Source organism: Sycon ciliatum, chromosome 11, assembly GCF_964019385.1.
Source record: "Sycon ciliatum chromosome 11, ocSycCili1.1, whole genome shotgun sequence".
In the NCBI taxonomy this organism is placed as follows: domain Eukaryota; kingdom Metazoa; phylum Porifera; class Calcarea; order Leucosolenida; family Sycettidae; genus Sycon; species Sycon ciliatum.
The window spans coordinates 24,202,776-24,223,860 of NC_088653.1; the positions used below are offsets into that span (position 1 = coordinate 24,202,776).

At 48.5% G+C, this 21,085-nt stretch overlaps 1 protein-coding gene across 1 annotated transcript in view; it reads left to right on the top strand.

The window, feature by feature from the left end:
• Positions 1 to 21,085, top strand: part of LOC135827208 (uncharacterized) — a 76,710-nt gene that overhangs the window by 5,600 nt on the left and 50,025 nt on the right. The window contains exons 2-13 of the mRNA XM_065339737.1: positions 501 to 590; positions 1,604 to 1,706; positions 2,269 to 2,362; positions 2,530 to 2,590; positions 3,634 to 3,730; positions 7,507 to 7,560; positions 7,824 to 7,900; positions 8,682 to 8,721; positions 9,454 to 9,524; positions 12,759 to 13,043; positions 14,610 to 14,761; positions 16,540 to 16,720. Coding sequence (XP_065195809.1) covers positions 501 to 590; positions 1,604 to 1,706; positions 2,269 to 2,362; positions 2,530 to 2,590; positions 3,634 to 3,730; positions 7,507 to 7,560; positions 7,824 to 7,900; positions 8,682 to 8,721; positions 9,454 to 9,524; positions 12,759 to 13,043; positions 14,610 to 14,761; positions 16,540 to 16,720 — 1,305 coding nt within the window. The remainder of the gene's footprint in view (positions 1 to 500; positions 591 to 1,603; positions 1,707 to 2,268; positions 2,363 to 2,529; positions 2,591 to 3,633; positions 3,731 to 7,506; positions 7,561 to 7,823; positions 7,901 to 8,681; positions 8,722 to 9,453; positions 9,525 to 12,758; positions 13,044 to 14,609; positions 14,762 to 16,539; positions 16,721 to 21,085) is intronic.

Below are 21,085 nucleotides of genomic sequence, written 5' to 3' on the forward strand. Positions count from 1 at the left end.
TGCCTTGCCTGTATCCGGTGTTCACCAAGGGCCGCAGAGCAGGGATAACTGATCCCGGAACAGATCAGGCACAACAACGGAACCACAACACTGCCCTCTGCAGACTTCAGTGAAGACCACCACTGCCGGTGTGAGTGACCACCGCAGGAGTGTTCTATTAAATTTGCAGTTCTGCAGTACAGTCAGACCTCGCTTAACCGCACACATCCGTTTTCCACAAAAAATATCCAGATAGGCGAGGGAACCGGATAATCGAACACACATACTGTATGTATGCATGGCATATGCTGTAAATAGACCCTATGCCGGTTAGTACTAGTAGTTAGTGCTAGATTGTGCACGTCTGACTGTTCAAAAATCTGGATCGCATAACTTGTGCCCACATTTTTTTCCACTTTTACAATTGTTTTCCTTTGGCCCACCATCTGAGTTCTTACTGATCTCCTTGTACGGCAAATGCTTTTTGCTCCTCGTTCTTCTTGTTGGCCTGGTGTTCCTAGGTCAGTCATCATCTATCTGTGATGTTCAACCTCGCTACGGTAGTGTAATGGGTGGAACTATGGTGACTATCACACCCTGCAGTGGACACAGTGAGTAGTAGCTATAATTATATTCATGTAGCGGGCACTCAGGTTCAGTGGTGTGTGTGTGTGTGTGTGTGTGTGTGTGCGTGCGTGCGTGCGTGTGTGTGTGTGTGTGTGTGTGTGTGTGTGTGCGTGCGTGCGTGCGTGCGCGTGTGTGTGTGTGTGTTGGTGTGTGTGTGTTGGTGTGTGTGTGTGCATGTGTGTGTGTGTGTGTGTGTGTGTGTGTGTGTGTGTGTGTGTGCGTGCGTGTGTGTGTGTGCGTGCGTGCATGTGTGTGTGTTGGTGTGTGTGTGTTGGTGTGTGTGTGTGTGTGTGTGTGTGTTGGGGTGTGTGTGCGTGTGTGTGTGTGCGTGTGTGCGTGCGTGTGTGTGTGTGTGTTCTTCAGCCTTGCAAGCTGTTGAATGGTGCAATCCCAGCACAAGTTTGTATGGCTTCTGCTGTAGCATCGCAATCATCGCCTCCGGCGATGGGCGTCCAATGGTCCAATGGTGTGTGTGTGTGTGTGTGTGTGTGTGTGTGTGTGTGTGTGTGTGTGTGTGTGTGTGCGTGCGTGTGCGTGTTGCTATGTCTAACATAGCTGTTCGCTAACATCGCTTCGCGATGGGCATGTCTGAGGTCTGAGGTGTGCGTGTACTCACACCTATGTCTCAATTTCACATTACTCATAATATTATACTGGTACTTTGGTGAAGTGAATAGAGGGTGCTGGCCTCTTCCATTTTTAGCTACTCAGGGCTCACGGTCTCAGTCCCTCGGGTGTCACTATCCGCTCTTGGCTTCGCCAAGACTCCTGCTGCAGCAGTGACTACCTGACTGACCCCTTTGACCTCTCCCTGCAGCACCTCAATTCCCTGGCCAACACTCCCCGTACCGCAAGCAGTGTGTTGTAGTTATTGTGTGCGTGTATGTATGTGTGTGCACGTGAGCGTGTGTTTGTGTGTGTGTGTGTGTGGGGGGGGGGGGGGGTGTCCGTGTGTTTTGTGTATGTGCATACGTGTACATACGTATGTGTGTTCCAGAACTTGGAAATCCACTCAGTGACGTTCAAGTGCATATCGGGACTGACGAGTGTGACGTGCAGCGACACAAGACTAGTCCCCAGGTCATAGCCTGTACTACCAGGTAGGATGAGTGGTGTTGTCGCATGTCTCTCTGCACACGTGTGTGTGTGTGGGGGGGGGGGGGTGTCTTCAACGGCAGGAGACTTGGTCGGATAGGTATACGATGCCGACACTCTTCGCGAGGCCTTGCAAGCCCGCGAGTGGAGCAAACTACCGCACGAAGGCGACGACTTGGAACGACTCTGAACATTGGCTCATGGAATGTTCGCTCTGTTGTGGAGAGTAATGTGTGAGTTAGTTGTTCACTTGCCATTGCTGTTGCTGCCATTGCCATTGCTGCTGTTGTTGTTGGTGCTGCTGTTGTTGTTGGTGGTGCTGCTGTTGCTGTTGCTGTTGCTGTTGTTGCTGCTGCTGCCATTGCTGCCATTGCTGCTGCTGCTGCTGCTGGTGGTGCTGCTGCTGGTACTGCTGCTGGTGGTGCTGGTGCTGGTGCTGCTGCTGCTGCTGCTGCTGCGTGTGCTGGTTGTGGTGCTGCTGCTGCTTGTGCTGGTGGTGCTGCTGCTTGTGCTGGTGGTGCTGCTGCTGTTGGTGGTGCTGGTGCTGCCGTTGCTGCCTGTGTCCAGGTCCAATGCTGGTGTGGAGAGGTGGTACCAGAGTATCTCCATCAGAGTTGATGGTGACGTCGTGCCTATTCGCTGCAGTCGATGCACGTTTACCGTAAGTACATCATCAGCTGTGGCAGCCTACTAGGGTAGAATAGTGATGGTGGTGCTGCTGCTGCTGGCCGGGGATGATGGTGGTGGCTGCTCTGCTGCTGCTGCTTCTCCGTTGACGTACCAAGTTTTTGTTGTTGTTGTTGTTGTGGTTGTTGTTTGTTGCTGCAGTTTCGCAACTGGTATTACACACCCACAGTGGACAGTGTGAAGCCGTTCGTTGCCAGGGCCGGTACGAGACTTACTGTAATTTGTGTGTTGAGTCACTCAGCGCTTGTCACGTTCCGTCCCCGCTGCGGGCTAACGTACATTCTCAGGTTGCATCCTTACAGGCTAACATGCACTCACAGACTTGGTATGGTATTGATTTATTTGAATTCGGTATCTCAACAGTACATTGTACAACTTGGGAAGATCCGAATGACATAGATACATAAACATAAAAGTGGAGTAGGTGCTACAGCGGATCATTTTATCGCAGATTGTGGGACTAAACTAATACCAGTATGCAAGTACACAAGAAATAAAAGCTGAATAAATACGTCTGCATGACTTATCAGTCCAAGGACATATAGGTTCTTGATTTATAACGACACTCGGCGGGGAATCAGAAAAGTGTCCTTATTCGCGAAGTGTCCTTATACCCGAAGTCTCATTCTATGTACTATTGTTGGATGGGACTTTGCTGTGGGCATGGAACTCCTGTCGTTATTCGCAAATTGTCGTTATATCCGCAGTCGTTATTAGCCAAGTTGACTGTACATGTACTTCAAAGTAGGTTCTTGGTTTATAGGTAAAACAACAACAATCAATCAATCAATCCCAGCATGCGCAATACGTACTATGAAGCTGTGTAGTAGAAATATAACAACTTTTCATACACAACAGTGCTCCTGTTGAAAGCTTCAGTTGTGTGTAATAAAAGTGAAATCTCTCAGAGTCCGTAGAATGAAGGGTGTGAGTCGAATGGTCTTGGTCCGAGGAGGCTGGGGCTTGGGCCGACCGTTCGTCAGATATTCCTATTGAGCATATGCATGCACACAGTTCCACACACACACACGCACATACACACACACACACACATACACACACATACACACACACACTTACACACACACACTTACACACACACACACACACACACACACACACACACACACACACACACACACACACACACACACACACACACTTACACACACACACTTACACGCACACACACTTACACGCACACACACTTACACACACATAATTATGTGTCATGTCTGCCTACAGGGACGATCCTCACCATTGTGGGGCATTTCTTCGATGCGTTGGTCGACGGAGCTCTAGTGACTAACAATGACTATGAAACATCACGAACTCTTTCTCGGTAAGGTGTACGGTAATTGCTTACCTGTGTACAGTCAGACCTCGCTTAACCGGACACATCCGTTTCCTCAAAAATATCCGGATAGGCGAGGGAACAGGATAATCGAACACTCATACAGTATATATGCATGACATAATGCTGTAAGTCGGTAACTAACGTTTTCTTCCGGATGGCGAGGCGTCCGGATTAAGAGAGGACCGGATAAGCGAGGTCTGACTGTATTCAGTCCACGTTGTTGGGCGTGCATAATGTGTTGTTTAAATGTCGTCCAAACACAGTCTTTTAAAATCAAGTGTATCCACTCATGTCTGGAAGTACTTTTGTTCTCCACTGAAACAAGTTTCTTAACCCAATATCTCCTAACGGAGTTGTGTGTCGCTCCCTATGTGGGAGCTCGCGCTTTTCGTGTGCTCTGGATGGCAGTCGTGAGTCAGTCAAGTGAGATTCGAATTGGCAGGAAAAGCACGAGCTCCCACAGAGGAAGCGACACACACAACTCCCTAGCCATCGTCGAAGTCGTACCAACCTCGTCTTCACAACAGGCGCTTTCGATTACACATACTGGATCCAGATTTTATATTTCTCGAATGAACAGAATAAACGGATTGCGGCCATGTAAACGAACTACGACACATTAAAATCGCGAAAGGGGCTCACGTGGGATCCCGTACACCCTCGCGTGCTCGTGGACCTAGCATGGCGTGTACGTCGAGTGCATCAATTCTGGCGAAAGAATTAGAAATTCCGCCCTCTCTTCAGAATCGGCGAGAAATTGGATCCCATCGATTCTGGCGACGGAATTTGTATGATCGAACGGTGCATGCATCGGAACAAGTTCTAGAATGGACGAAATTGTGTGTTTTCAAACACGGCAAATATCTCCTTAGAGTGTGAATATAATTGCCAAGAAGTTTTTTTCCTGGGGCCAGCAATTCATGTAAAAATCGCGGGCGGTTTTTCTAGCCGTGCTGCTACCCACAATCAACTGGGAACTTGTGGCCAGGCACAAGGGGTACATGGATGCGGCTAATGGGGTCTTTCTCGGCACTTGTGCCAGTGGTTGTGAGACTTATCCACTCACCCCCACCGTTGGGCGCTGCATCTGCCGCTAGGGTTTACCGGGTGTTAGCGGCCGTCGTGAGTTCCCTTCGGGAACGGACACGATAATTCACTTTTTTTAAAGCAATTCTTACATGTACCGTATTGTTGTGAATAAACCCTGGGCTTATTCCTGTCCTAATCAACTGTGGGTTGCAGCACGGCTGGAAAAAAGCCTTCCGATTCCAAACCGGAATTGAAGCTGGTACCCTCTGTTTCTCAATCATGGTCTTACACCATCCCACTACTATGCCTGCCTGCATGGCCTGGCACAAGGGCAACGTGGATGCAGTGAATGGAATTTCGGTCTTTCACAACTTTGCTGGTGGGTCTGATCTACTCGCCTCCCACCGCTTTAGGCGCTGCATCTGCGCCTTGATCCTGGAAGGGTGGTGGCGCTCCTGCGGATGCGGAAAACTCGGCCTCTAGCCGAGCCTCACGTGAACCGCGGATTTTTTTATTCCTGTCAAAGCAAAAGTCGGTGCTAGCTACATATATACAGTAAAACCTGTGACTAATGACCACCCTGGCCGTGGGGCCAGAGAAAACGGTCTTTAGTGGCAGGTGGTCCTTAGTTAGAGGTTTACACCGCACAACCATGTAATATGGATGTGAGACCGTCCGTTCCTGGCGAAGTGGTCTGTAGTACCAGGCTGGTCACTAGTCACGGTGGTCTTTAGTTACAGGTTTTACTGTAGTACCAGGCTGGTCACTAGTCACGGTGGTCTTTAGTTACAGGTTTTACTGTAGTACCAGGCTGGTCGCTAGTCACGGTGGTCTTTAGTTACAGGTTTTACTGTAGTACCAGGCTGGTCGCTAGTCACGGTGGTCTTTAGTTACAGGTTTTACTGTAGTACCAGGCTGGTCGCTAGTCACGGTGGTCTTTAGTTACAGGTTTTACTGTAGTACCAGGCTGGTCGCTAGTCACAGCGGTCTTTAGTTACAGGTTTTACTGTAGTACCAGGCTGGTCGCTAGTCACAGTGGTCTTTAGTTACAGGTTTTACTGTAGTACCAGGCTGGTCGCTAGTCACGGTGGTCTTTAGTTACAGGTTTTACTGTAGTACCAGGCTGGTCGCTAGTCACCGTGGTCTTTAGTTACAGGTTTTACTGTAGTACCAGGCTGGTCGCTAGTCACGGTGGTCTTTAGTTACAGGTTTTACTGTAGTACCAGGCTGGTCGCTAGTCACGGTGGTCTTTAGTTACAGGTTTTACTGTAGTACCAGGCTGGTCACTAGTCACGGTGGTCTTTAGTTAGAGGTTTTACTGTAGTACCAGGCTGGTCGCTAGTCACGGTGGTCTTTAGTTACAGGTTTTACTGTAGTACCAGGCTGGTCGCTAGTCACGGTGGTCTTTAGTTACAGGTTTTACTGTAGTACCAGGCTGGTCGCTAGTCACGGTGGTCTTTAGTTACAGGTTTTACTGTAGTACCAGGCTGGTCGCTAGTCACGGTGGTCTTTAGTTACAGGTTTTACTGTAGTACCAGGCTGGTCGCTAGTCACGGTGGTCTTTAGTTACAGGTTTTACTGTAGTACCAGGCTGGTCGCTAGTCACGGTGGTCTTTAGTTACAGGTTTTACTGTAGTACCAGGCTGGTCGCTAGTCACGGTGGTCTTTAGTTACAGGTTTTACTGTAGTACCAGGCTGGTCGCTAGTCACGGTGGTCTTTAGTTACAGGTTTTACTGTAGTACCAGGCTGGTCGCTAGTCACGGTGGTCTTTAGTTACAGGTTTTACTGTAGTACCAGGCTGGTCGCTAGTCGCGGTGGTCTTTAGTTACAGGTTTTACTGTATTCCAAACACGTATCTCTATGTATGTCAACACTAAAACCAGGCTTTTGTACCGCCCGTGCATCGTGAGAATCAGGCTTGTATTCAAAACAGGCTTATACGAGACGGTCATTAATACAAGACGATACATATACCGTATTTCCGCGCATATAACGCCATGGCGTTATAGGTGAAACATCGCTGTTTTGGACCACATTTTTGGAGAAAATAGCCTCGGTTTTAACGCCATGGTGCTAAAAGTGAGAGACACGTACATGCAAAAAATCGGCAGCATATGAACTCCGAGTACTCGTACGGTGCCGTAGCACGTTCATGTCGAGCATCCATGTACTTTCAATTTTCCCTGAAAATTTCAAATTGTGAACCTATTGTGTACAAGGTGGCATGGAAACTTGTGTGAAGGTGTGGTGGCAGTATTGCATGTGACAGTGGGGATGGGTACATGCAGAGAGAATCACCGCTACTGTACGTTCACTGAAAGAATTGAACTCACCTTTAACGCCAGATGCAACTTCCTCCACATTGAATTTTGTTCACTTATAACGCCATGGCTTTATAAGTGAGGGTGGCCTTATATTCGGATATAACGCCATGGCTTTATAAGTGAGGGTGGCCTTATATTCGGATATAACGCCATGGCTTTATAAGTGAGGGTGGCCTTATATTTGGATATAACGCCATGGCTTTATAAGTGAGGGTGGCCTTATATTCGGATATAACGCCATGGCTTTATAAGTGAGGGTGGCCTTATATTCGGATATAACGCCATGGCTTTATAAGTGAGGGTGGCCTTATATTTGGATATAACGCCATGGCTTTATATGTGCGGAAATACGGCAGTACTTATCTACACAAAAAATGCGTTTTTCTTCCTTTTGCCCATGTGTCTAGTGTGATGGTTGGAAACGAAAGCTGCAGACTGTTGGACCCGGCCACTGGGGAACCGTAAGTCTGAGTTTTGTGTTCTTTGTCCTGTTTATATGAGCGCACGTATGTGTGTGTGTGTGTGTGTGTGTGTGTGTGTGTCTGTGTGTGTGTGTGTGCATGTGTGTGTATATGTATGTGTGTGTATATGTATGTGTGTGTATGTGTGTGTAGCCGAGGCTGGTTGGTAAAGTAACTCCAATTTCACTTCAAGGATTTTTCATTCTCCTTTTTTTTGGAGAAAATGTGCCATCCCCGTGTCACCGTCCTCCTGTCCCCTTTAGATACGGTAGCGTGGCAAGGGTGTCCTCATTGCGCAACAGAGGCATTGTCAAGTGTCAGCTGCAGAACCGTCTTTCAGGTCAGTCCAGATATCAACGGGGGACGATGAATTGCTAAGCCTGTTTGGTTGGTCAGCTGGTCTATCGGGAGGGAGGGAGGGAGGGAGGAAGGGAGGGAGAGAGGGAGAGAGAGAGGAAGGGAGAGAGGGAGGGAGAGAGGGAAGAAGAGAGGGAGGGAGAGAGGGAGGGAGAGAGGGAGGGAGAGAGGGAGAGAGAGAGGGAGGGAGAGAGGGAGGGAGAGAGGGAAGAAGAGAGGGAGGGAGAGATGGAGAGAGAGTGAGAGAGAGAGTGAGAGAGAGAGAGAGAGAGAGAGAGTGAGAGAGAGAGAGAGAAGAGAGAGAGAGAGAGAGAGAGAGAGAGAGAGAGAGAGAGAGAGAGAGAGAGAGAGAGAGAGAGAGAGAGAGAGAGGAGGGGTCTATAGTAGAGACGGGGTTGCATGGGAGCTGGGCGGGTGGGATGCATGGAAACGCGGAGAGGAATTCCTATGCAGCAAAAAGTCTTTGCCTTTTTTTGTTCCAATGTTATCTATCCTGCACAGCGAGCCATGTGCGCACGGATATGCAGAACTGATACTGATCTCCTTCTGCTCTTTTTTATTTTTATTTTTTTTAAGGATGGCAATGAACAGAATCAGCTGAAGCGTCATGTCACAAAGGTTTTATTGAGATGTCACGAAACAAATTCTAGAGAAAGTGCCTTAGTGAAAGTGGTGATGGACAAAGAAATACCTGACGGAAATGTGATGTGAAGAACAATAATAGGAACGTTGAGAACTTTTTTTGGTTTGTTTTTGTTTTGCAGGTTCTTATGATGTGCGCGTGCTTGTCTCCAATATTGGATGGTAAGCTTTCTATATCTACTGACAGGCGCGTAGGACCGCCATTGGAGGTGGACTGGCCGGAGGGGGGTCGGGGGCTCTCCCCTGTGAACATTTTGATATTAGGGTGCAAAAATCCTGCATTCTGGGCACTTTCGGCATTGTGTTAAAAAAAAGGTGATCCGGCCAAAGTTACAAAAACGTAATTGGTCGTTAAACGTTCCGGTGTTAGACTAAAACTGGCATGGAGCCTGAGGAAATGGCTGGACCGGCTGCTACTCCCCTGCTACAGATATACCTTCGCTGTTTGCAGTACGCAGAGCTCACTGTCTTGTCAGTTTAAGCAAGTTTGGCGAGGTACGTCCGGGCAAGGGTGTCAATCTGGCTTTGGAAAATTCATTTTCCACTGCTATCAGGTTCGGCTTCGTGTTCTCTGTGCTGCGCTGATGAGTTCACAAAGGACAAATCAGTTCTGTCCGCCGATTGAGTATATCATGTTACAGATAGGTATTTAAAAATAGATGACGGCAATCAAACTGGAGAAGAAACAGAAAGGAGAGTTCATGCTCACTCGAACGTCAATGTTTTTCTTGTTTGCCATTCGAGTCTAATGCCTACCTCCTCCCTCTTCTCTCTCTCCCCCCTCCCCCCTTGTTATCACCCCCCCCCTTGTTATCACCCCCTGTTATCACCCCCCCCTGTTATCACCCCCCCCCCCCCCTGTTATCACCCCCCCCCCCTGTTATCACCATGCAGGTCCAAGTATGAATATAACGCTGTGCAGGTGGATGGACAAGAACAGCCGTATGCTCTAAAGAACATGCCAGGTATGGGCAATGCTAACTAATAAGAACATGCCAGGTATGGGCAATGATAACTAATAAGAACATGCCAGGTATGGGCAATGCTAACTAATAAGGCACTTATAAGACCAGTATCAACTAAAATAATTATCATGATTGTGATAAAGGCCGGTACTCACTAATTTGTATCTGTGTTTAGTCAGCATTTCCTGGCTTGTCCAATGGTGACTTGCCACTTCAGCGCCACCGTTTCAGCGCAGTACATTTCAGCGCCAGCACTTCAGCGCCTGATTTCACAGCGCCATGACTATCAGCAGCGGTGAACTACGGTACAGCGCCAGCATGGCCCAGCAACTCAGCGCGAAAAAGTAAGGCGCAATCAATTACAGCGCGAAGAAGCACAGCGCGAAGTCGTTTAGCGTGATCGTGTACAGCGCAATCGAGTACGGCGCAAATATGTACAGCACGAACATGCGCAGTGCGGTAAATCACAGCGTGAAGTCAGGCGCTAGGCGCGATGTCCATAACATGTATAATACTAGTTTGTATTATCAATAAATTGGCGCTTAGATCTGTGGCGCTGATATCTGTGGCGCTGAGAAAGGTCGCGCTGACGTATTTGGCGCTGACATATTTGGCGCTGACATATGTAGTGCTGAGATTTTGGCGCTTATTTGCTAGCGCTGAAGTATGCGGTGCTGGATTACGTGGCGCTGTAAATTCGGCGCTTACGTTCACGGCACTGAAACGGCCGCGCTTACCTGGTTGGCGCTGAACTTGAGGGCGCCGAAATGGCATGGAATCCGTGAAATGAAGGGTGATAGCCAACCACGGCAAACTTTCCGGAATGGCGCAAAAAAAGCAAAAGGATGATATACACGAGCTTTGTGTACCCGTTGTTGGATGGAATCTGGGAAACGCCATTGTCTCGACAACACACAGCTTTGGGAAACGCCATTGTCTTGACAACACACAGCTTTGGGAAACGCCATTGTCTCGACAACACAAAGCTCGTGTATATCATTCAATGTCCATAGAACGAGAATTTCTTAAAGAAAAGCAAAAGGATATGAATATTTCGAAAGTACAGCGTAGCCTGTGGGTATTACGCTCCTCCACATCTCTCTGTCTTGTTGAGCACTCTCGGTAGGCTGCTCTAGTGCTGCTGCATTACACATCACCCGCTACTTATCTTAGTTAGAGTGCTCTGGCGCTAGAGCAATGAGCTATCTGAATGTCTGTGGTGCCACCTTTTCACCATGGCCGGTAGCTCGGCTTTCTTAACCCTTTGAGGACTGCCCAAAACCACCTGGATTCCTACCATTTTCAGGCGAAAAATCAGTATTTTCTAAAATTGATCTAGTGTCATAAAATTTGGTTCTAAAGAGACATAGACATCAGTAGGCAACAAAAACCTAAAGTTTCTACATCATATTTCCATTATAGAGGTCAGAATGGTCAATTCAAAATAGGTGTATGTTGCGATTTTCTCCAAAAATCGGGATTTTCAAAAATTGATATAGTGTCCTAAAGTTTGATTCTAAAGAGACATTGACATCAGCTGTCATCCTCAGAAAAGTAAAAAAATCATACTGTTCATCCTCACTATCGCTGCTCATAAAGATAATGCCGAGGGCCTCAGACAAGGAGACACTTGACAGGTTACGTGCCATCGGCACTCTCAACAAAGTAACAAGTTAGTTTCAAATTCCGAATAATTTCTCGATCGGCGCATTCTCTAAGTATACTCAAATGTGGTCGGTTCCCCACGAGACCAACGTGGATCGACTGCGACATGCCTCACCTTGACAAAGAATCAGATCGTACTCGTCTGAGCAACATATGAGCGACTTCAAGCACCTAAAAATTATATTGATATCGCAATTTTCTCAAAAACGGAAATACTCGTTTTTAGGAATCCAGCTATACCTTAAAAAACGGATATATTCGTCCTTCGTCCTCGAAGGGTTAAAGCTCGTAGCTGTAGTGATAAGGTATAGATGCTCGAAACAGCTTGCTGTCTATAGCAAAGGGTACTTTATTTATTTATTTATTTCACCGTCCAATGGCAGAAGCCAATGCAAAGGAGGGGGCGTTAGCCAGCCATGGCAAGAGAAGAAAAAAAATGAAGGAAAGAAGATGATAATCGGAAGAAAATAATGCATCAGCGGGGTGAAATGTATCACTATGTTGACCATGGTGGAGAGCGGCGAGATAAGCTAGCAAAAGAGGCGAGCGAGCCTACAACGTGGCATGACATTTAACATGGTCTATGAACTGTCTAATATTGGATATTGTCTTCATTTCCATGGGCAGCTTGAGCCAATACGAGTATGCAGAGAAGATAGGAGATTTGGTAAACATAGTTGACAAAGCTCTGGGAAGTACTATGCCATTGCGAGTGTCCCGTGCGAAAGTAAACCAATTATACTTGGTGAGATGGTCAGGGACAATGTTCAGTTTAATACGATGGACCAGAACTGTCTCTGCGACTTCAAAAGCAGAAACCCGGAGGTTGAGGTTGGGAGTGTGCAGGTGCAGTGCGTAGAGTGGGCGATACCTCTGCTGCATTAGCAGTGCCAGGCAACACCATGCATCCCCGGATCACCCCTATTACAGTCCTTCTTATGTCATCATGTTATTTTTCATTACTGTAGTGATATTGTTTGTTAGGATCGCAGGAGTCGCCAAATCCCTGATGATGCCCTCTTGGGAGATAATCAGTGGCAATACTTGGAGAGACTGAGGTTTGTTTGATGCAGCAAAGGATTTAGTGTGGCACTGTCTGTCCGCTGGAAGTTACTATGGCCATGGCAAGGCTATGGGGAGAGTTACTCTACTACAACAAGTACAAGTAATCATTTTCAGAAATTTTCGGTGCTCAATATTTTCGGTATGAGGGCAACAGGCCAGATGAAATGAACAGAAATTTTCGGTACAGAGAAGAGTTGCCTATTGGATTATGTGTGTTAGTGTTTGTTCGGTGTATTGAAATTTTAGGTATGAAACAGACGCACCGAAAGTACCGATAATAAAGTACACGGAATATTTGTGAAATTACAGTACGCTATTCATCTCAAACATATCTTGTTGCAGATATTGTGTGTGCGTGTGTGTGCGTGCGTGTGCATGCGTGTACGTGTGTGTGTGTGTGTGTGTGTGTGTGTGTGTGTGTGTGTGTGTGTGTGTGTGTGTGCGTGTGCATGTGCATGCGTATGTTTGTGCGTGCATGTGCGTATATTTGCGTTGCACCGGCAGTGATCCGCGGCATCATTCCACCCACGGGAAGCTTGCAAGGCGGCAGCCAGGTCACTGTGGTCGGGGAGGGTCTGAGGGCCTACTCTGCCGGCAACACCACGGTCACCATCGATGGCAAGCCCTGCAAGGTTACAAGGACCAGCGCGTACTTTGTGCAATGCACAACTCCTGTTCTTCGCCATCGCATCACTTCATACAGTGGTGACGGTGCTGGTGGTGGTGGTAGCGCTGCTGCCAATATCAGTGGAAGATCGTCGCCGACGCCTGAACAGAACAGCTTCCCAGGTTGGTGATGGTTGGCGGTGCAATCGTGCGTGTATGCATGCGTGCGTGTGTGTGAAAATTGATTAAGATAATGTGCAAAATTAAGACCCTGATGATGGGCCAGGCCCGACAATTTGGTGTAACGTAAAATTTGAATCACAGTGAAGAGACCGTTTTTAGAGTTTGGAGTTGAGAAGTGAAGTTTCCTAACTGTGTGAGCGGCTGCGTTGGAGTTTGCGGACAATTAGAGAAGTGTAATGTGCAAAAAGTATTTTTTTCAAACACATATGTTTAGTGGTGTACGAGAGAGCCCCAATTTGGCGAATGCACTGTAGTGTTATCCGCGCTCCAATCGGCAAGTGCCCGGTTGGCCGTTGCTATGGCTGCGTGTGTTGCAACTGTACTTTGTTCCCGTGCTCCCAGCCCCGTGTCATCTCCCCACTTGTACAATGGACGACGATAACTACATTAAGAAAGACTGTTTATTGAAAGACAACTACGGAAACACAACTAGACATGACGAACTCAAGACGAAGACTGCTTTTCACACCACAGCAACACACGCATGCACCGACACCACGTACACCCGACGTACACCCGACGTACACAAAATAACGTACCACAACACATGCTACCCATGGTCAACATGTGCATCGCCGCGTTTCTTAGCACTGCCTGCACACGAGTCCTGCTGGCAGCGCGGGAGTCTCTACATCCATAGGACGGTCATAATTCTCGGGCACCGTAAGCAGCCACACTCAGGACGCAGCACTGGCTGCATGGGCAGGGTGATGTATTCGAGAACGCAGGCCAGACCTGGGAACATACCAGTACAGTGTGTTCTCCAGCTCCCAGCTCATGTGTCTACATGTACTTGTGGTCACGTGAACCATGGTTACACCTAGCCTGTATCCCTTGCAGGTGGTACCGACTGGAGAAGTGGAGATTGATGTATTCCAGAACGCAGGCCAGATGTGGGAACATACTACCTGGTAGTACGTACAGTATTTTTCTCCAACCCTAGTGGTTTGCAGGCCAAGGTCGACATTTTCTTGAGATAAAAAATGTCGCTCCCGCTCAGGGGAGGACCAAGTTTGGTTGTGGCGAACCGAAAGAGGACCCCCTACAGCTTATGTGTCTACAGGAAAACCTGTCAAGGCGACCACTCTGATAAGGTGACCACCTGCCCCAGAAGACCACTGTAACCAGGACCAAGGGATGCTATTTCCAGCCAAACGACCCTGGATAAGGAGACCACCTGGCAACAGAGACCACGTTTTGCAGGTCCCTTGAGAGGTCCTCTTAGACAGGTTTGACTGCATATGTCTGCAGGTGTATGCAGTACCCTGGGTCACACCAAGAGTCCATAAGCCCCAGAGTGTGCAACGCCACACAAATCTCTGTCACGACTTGTTTTCAACATTACGTCATTTTCACGTAGCTGCGCGTGCAGGCCGCGACATTCGCTACATGAAAATGTACATGAAAATGACGTAATGTTGAAAGCGAGTCGTGACAAGACCCTATCGCGCGTTGCACACTCTTGGTTATGGACTCTGGGTAACACTTAGTCTTTGCCCTTTGCAGGTGGTACCGGCTGGAGATTGGAAGTCTACAACTATTCGGCGCAGAGTTTCCCTGACGTGCAGCAATTGAACACGTCCAACTTTCCTGACCACCGAGTGTTCACGGTCAATACCCTGGACAATCTGATCCCTGTTGTTCGCTCATTTGTCAATGTAAGTTTCGGGTTGTTCTTTGTTTGTATTTATATAATAATTTTATTTGAATTCGCAAGTACAAACAGGTTACAAACCCAATTACATGACAGCAAATGCGAGCAGGAAATATTTGATGGTAAAAGAAGAGGGGTAACCCCCCCCCCCCCAAACAAACCTTCTTACACGGTACCAACTCTGTACAGTCGACTCCTGATATAACGAACACCATTGTGCAGGAGAATTAGCTCTTTATAGCCGAAGTTTGTTATAACAGAAACGCACTCACATCATACAAGCAGCAAGTCATGACTGGCAAGTGGTCCATGACAGTATGAGTGCACTTGGTTTACATACGGCCCTACAAGATTTGGTTCGTTATCAACGAAAACTGTTTGCTATAAAGGGTCAATTTTGCATGGTTTCAAACTGGGACATGGACAAGGGTTCGCCATATCACGAAGGTCGCTACATGCGAGTTTGTTATAAGTGGAGTCGGCTGCATGTTTCTTGTGCTTGGTGGTTGTTGTGTATCGTGTCGGAGAAAGGTCTTCTGGGGTGTCGTCGAGATCTCGTTGCGACCGTGACTCCTGCTTGTCTCCCTGGCTAGGTGCTGCTTGCTTTGCTTTTTTGCGTAGTGCTTTTGATTATTGTTTACTATTGCGTATTGTTAGTGTTCGTTGTGATTTGGTACAGTACTTGTTACGAGATACGACACACTGTGTAGTGTGTGTTTGCAGCACGAAGAAGACTGCTCACCAGAACGGTTAGCTCAGGAGCTTGGGCTTACCTTGTGCAATCACAGTTCATCAGCTTGGACATTGCGCTTGGTCCCATGCGAATAACCGACTAGAATAGTAATTATTTCTTCGTTGCATTTTTGAATTGTGTTCTTGCTAGCTCGTTGATTTATTTAGTTGATGTGTTGATTTGTGTTTGATTACTTATTTATTTGATGCGCGATTTATGTGCGCTGATTGCGTGATGGCATGCAATTATGATCATGCTTGCGCCAGCTAGCTAGATGCCTGCGCCGCGCACTGATGTTGAATGAGTTAGTATGCGCCCCGCGCTGTTCATGCATATATGGTACATGGTGTGTAATGTTTGCCGCACACGCGTATACGTGCCTCGCCTCGTACTGCTTATGTGCCGCGCGCCGTACTATTGCTGTCGCTTTGCCGCCAAATTTAGCTTCCGCTTTCCGAGCGCTGTACGCTCTTCTGTACGCTCATGCCAAAGTTGGACGCACGTTGTGGCTGGCCAGCGCTTTACCCCTCATGCGTTGTTCTTTTCCTTGATGCTGTGGTTTGTTTTCTTTAGTGTTCTAGAGTTCTCTTTCCGATGTAGTTCGTATTTTTCCAGTCTCTTCTTCTCAATGTATTCTACTGTTCATTCATTATAGTCCGTAAAGAATTACGTGACCTTTTGTCTTGTGGCGTCTGTGCGATCCTGAAACTTTTGAGGTGTTAGTAGTGAACACAACAGTGGTTGTTGTATCAACCCATTGCACATTGCGAAAATATGTTTTACATGAGTAATGCAGGTGAGTACACTGATCAGCAATGCACTGTTCAACACCCCCAGAAGACCATAGATCAGCAATGCACTGTTCAACGCCCCCGGATGACCATAGACCATCAATGCATGTTCAACGCCCCCGGATGACCGTAGATCAGCAATGCACTGTTCAACACCCCCGGAGGACCTTGCCCAGATAGCTAGGTGGGGGGGGTTTTCCCGGTACAAGTTACACGTCATTGCGCAATGTGCTGTTTGTGGTTCTACCCTCTGTGTAGGACACGTTCACCCTGCGCCTGTCTGGCTATTTCATAGCGCCTCACTCAAGCCACTTTCAGTTCCTGGCCAGCGGCAAAGGTCGTGTGTACTTGCTGCGCTACGCCACGCACGGGTACGAGGTCGGGGAGCTGCTGCGTAACGCCGGCAACGGTTGGTCGCACCGCGTCTACCTCAAGAAAGGTGCGGGTGTTTTTCTTCTTCATATTGTCACCATGTGTTGTGTTATGATGCAGGCCCATAGCCTACATAGGGCACGGGGGGGGGGGGGGGGGGGGCACGTGCACCCCCCCCCTCTAAAAATTTCGACCTAGGTTTAGCATGCACATATTGACCATGAATGACATGCACCAGTCATCCTACACGTATGCGGCCGTGCACCCCCCCCCCCCCTAAAATTGGGACCAGCTGTTGTTGTTGTTGTTGTTGTTGTTGTTGTTGTTGTTGTTGTTGTTGTTGTTGTTTCAAATCTTTATTCTCACGATAGCCAGTGGCCAATAAGAGATAATAGTGTAGGAAAGGAGAAAGAGTGAGGAAGAATTGGGTGGGCAGGGCCTAGGGGTTAATGACTACTTAAGTGTACGGGCAGGGGTGGTCGCCACACGAGCATACAGAGTTGCGTACTTAAGTGTAAGGGCAGGGGTGGTCGCTACACGAGCATACAGAGTTGTGCAACAGCAGGGATATCTCGGATTTGAAGGGAGTACGAGAAGGGATTTCGCGAAGCTGGGTGGGCAGGCAATTAAAGTAATGAAGGGCCTTGTACAGGGGAGAATGGAGACAGCGGTCAGTCCGAGGAGTTGGCAAGTGCCAAGTACGAGAGCGACGTAAATTATACGAAGGTTGCACGTTGCTAGCAGTATGCAGCGAGAGTATATGTGGTGGGGCATAATTGTGGTGCAGAGAATGCGCGAAGAGTATATGTTTAACTTTAAAGCGTGAAAATAATGTTGGCCATTTGATGCGATGCAAAAGGTGGGAGTGTTCTAAGTGTGTGTAAAGGGGAAGGTGGAGACATATTCTGGCGGCTTTCCGCTGGAGTCGTTCTAGCCTGTCAAGGGAAGTGTGGGACAACGGTGTGAGAGCATTGCTCGCATATGAGAATATAGGTAGTATGTATGTCTGATAGATGTGAGATAAAGAATCACTGGTGAGTGTAGACCTTAGTCTAAAAAGAATATTGAAAGACTTGAGTGATTTTTTGACTATGTATTCAACATGCTCCGTCCAACGGAGGTCATGCTGAAAGATTATTCCGAGGTGTTTGTGTTTTTGTGCTACGGTAAGCGGACTATTCCTGAGGGTGATCTGGGGTAGCTGTTCAGGGGGGCGGTTATTGTGGTAGAACGGGAGGATGACTGTTTTCTTTGTGTTAACCAGCAGGTGCCATTTTTGAAGCCAGTCTCCAGCTGCTGTGACACTCTGTTGTAGGTTTCGGGTGCAGTCTTGAAGAGTTCTCGCTATGGAAATCAGAGCGGTGTCATCTGCAAACTGGCTACAGGTGGTGCTGGGATTCGCACATGCGTGTGGAAGGTCAATGGTGTAGACGAGGAATAGAAGCGGCCCAAGAACAGATCCCTGAGGGACGCCGGCAGGGATCTCGAGGAAAGGCGATAGGTCGCCATCCACCTGGACCCTTTGCCGACGCCCCAACAGGTACCGTCGGAACCACTCCAGGGCGTTGCCCTGGACACCATAGTGGGAGAGTTTTGCTAGAAGGCCTGCATGCCACACACGATCGAAGGCCTTGCTTAGGTCGAAAAAGCAGGCATTGACGTGTTTCCCGTCGTCTCTCGCAGTGGAAAGGGTATGGACGAGACGGGCGAGCTGCTGCTCAGTGCCGTCTTTCTCGCGGAATCCGGACTGCTGGTTGGGCAGGTGGGGTGTGATGTGCTTGTAGAGGAGTTGATGTGCAATTTTTTCTTGGATTTTTGATGTAGTGCTCAAGAGAGAGATGGGTCTATAATTTGTTGGTTGAGTTGGGTCACCCGGCTTGGGTACTGGAGTAATGGTGGCATCTTTCCACTCCCGTGGGATTTCTCCGGTTTGGAACGATAGATTAAAGAGGGACGATAACGACGGTGCAAGTTCCTTCGCCGCTTCTTTGAGTAGGCGGTTTGGAATAGAGTCAAACCCGGGGCTTTTGTTGGTATCAACTCCGCGGAGGAGTTTTTCGACCTCAGCTTGGGAAGTCGAGATTTCTTGAAGGGGACTGAGGATGTCAGGGGTGGTGTTGATGGCTGGAGTTTGCTCATCCGCATTGGCCACGGACAGCTTGCTCTGTGAAATGAAGAATTCGTTGAGGGCAGCGGCTTTTTGTGCTGGTGTCGTTGCAGGAGTTGCTTGGCTGACGAGTTCGGGTATGCGTTGTTTTGTAGCTGTAGTTAGGTGCTTCATGAGGCGGTGTAGGGAAGTAGAGGAGGCTGTTGAGTTGGTTACGAAATCCGATTTAGCACGACGCAGGAGGGAGGTGACACGGTTTCTTTGGGCAGTGAACGTGTTCCAGTCGTCAGGCGAGCGTGAGTGAAGGTATATTCTGTGTTTTCTGTGCTTATCCTTGATCTCTTTCAAGAGGCCCTTTGATATCCATGGTCGTGCTGGCACGTTCTTCCTGTCCCAAGGGGGGTGAGTGCGAGTAACTTGGCAGTGTTCTTGGGCGATGCTCAGGACATTGTCGCGCCAGGATCGCCAGAAGGTGTCAACTGGGCATGGGTCGTGTTGGTTTGGATGGTGGTTGAGATTTGTGCGTGAAAGGGCTTCTCGAAGAAGGTGGATAGTGCTGTCTGTCCATGACCAGAATGTGGTGCTTCTGGATCTTGGAGGGGAGTTGTTAATTATGGGGGGCAGTTGATTATTGATGTGGCCACTGATAGTAGTGTGATCGGATGCGCCAAATGGTGGAAGTGATTGGATATGAATATCATTGGTGTGGAGTGAGGAGATAACAAGGTCTAGACATGAGAGAGGTGTTTGTCGGTGGATGTAAGTAGGGAATCTGACATGTTGTGTGAGGCCGTATGTGTGTAGCAGAGTTTGTATGTCGTCCCCAAGGCGATCTGTTCTGTCTGTGGTGAGCCACGCACTGTTCTTGGCATTGAAGTCTCCAAGTAGTAGGAGGTCGTCACCTTCGGCTCTAGCGGTTTTGATGCTTCTTTCCAGTTCCGCACAGAAGAGGGTGCCATCGCTACGGGGTGGTCGGTAAATGTTTGCAACAACGAGGGAAAGGTTACCTGTGGATATTCTCGTCCATATGCATTCTGCTGCTGTCATTGGTATTGTCAGTACCCTTGTGTTGAAACGTTCCTCTATGTACAAGGCAACACCACCACCATAGTCCTGTCTGTCAGCTCTGATCAGCTTGTAGCCTGGGATTGCATAGAGACTGTCAGGGTCTGATGTGTCAGCCCAGGTTTCCTGGACTGCAATGACTGATAGTTCGTTCTGAGATTCAGAGCACGAACGGGTAAAGGTAAGTAACTCGTCCATTTTGTTGAATATGCAACGCACGTTGGTGCTGAGAAAGTTCAAATTCACTGACATTGGTATTGTTTTTTTTGGGGGAATTTTATTTTTATTTTTTATGTTTTTTTGTCTTTTGGCTAGTTGTTGAAACTTATCTGGACTCAGTATTTCGGGTGTTTCCTCTGAGGGGAGGGCCATGTCCCATCGGCCTTGGCTTTCTCCTCCATGGTCGAATGGCCGTGGCTGTGTCGGCGACGACGAGGACCGCTGGGTATCCAATCCGCATCGTCAGAGGCAACCTTGGTGGCCCCGTCGTCGTGGCCTGCCCCAGTGCCTGTAGGCGGAGGGGTGCCGGACATTGGGGGTGTACTGGGAGCGATTACCTGCAAGCTGGAACTCTCAGCTACCTCAGTTTGGTCGACAGAGGATGGAGTATTGCTCTGTATTTCCTTGGATTCCCCGTCGCTGGTTGTGTTCTCAGACGCACTGGCGCTGTTCATTTCAGCGGTTTTCTGTGTTGCATCCTTGCTACTAGTACTAGTACCAGCAGGGGATCCGTCGGGTGCAGTGCTCACCTGTTCGGCCGCCCCGTGCGTACAGTTGAACTGTGCGCGGGCTCCCTGTTGAGCTGCGCTGGCGTACGAGTGTGAACCCTTGGGCTCTGTGCGCGTGCGTGCTGAGCTGGTGGATTGATTTGAGCTCTCTGGCTCCGCGCTGGGGTCCGTGTTTGTACAGCTACTACCTGAACTAGCACTCACAACAGCCTCACTACCTCCTGTATCGGGCGCACTTGTACCCGAGCTCAGTTGTGATCCAGGGAGTGCAGCCGAATTGGTGCTCTGTATATTTGTGGGTGGTTTGTTCGTGGGCCGCTTGCTCGGACACGATCGAGCAAAGTGCTCCCCCATGCAAATCCTGCAGGTGGCCCTCTGGTCCTCGTGACGGACACGAAACTGGTGCTGGTCGGCTGTGCGGACAAATGACGGAACTTGCCGACATCCCTCCTTCAGCTCGATGGTGGCGAATCGCATACCTGTCCCTACAGTAATCCCCGACGGGGTTTGAATTTGACCATGGCGGATGTCT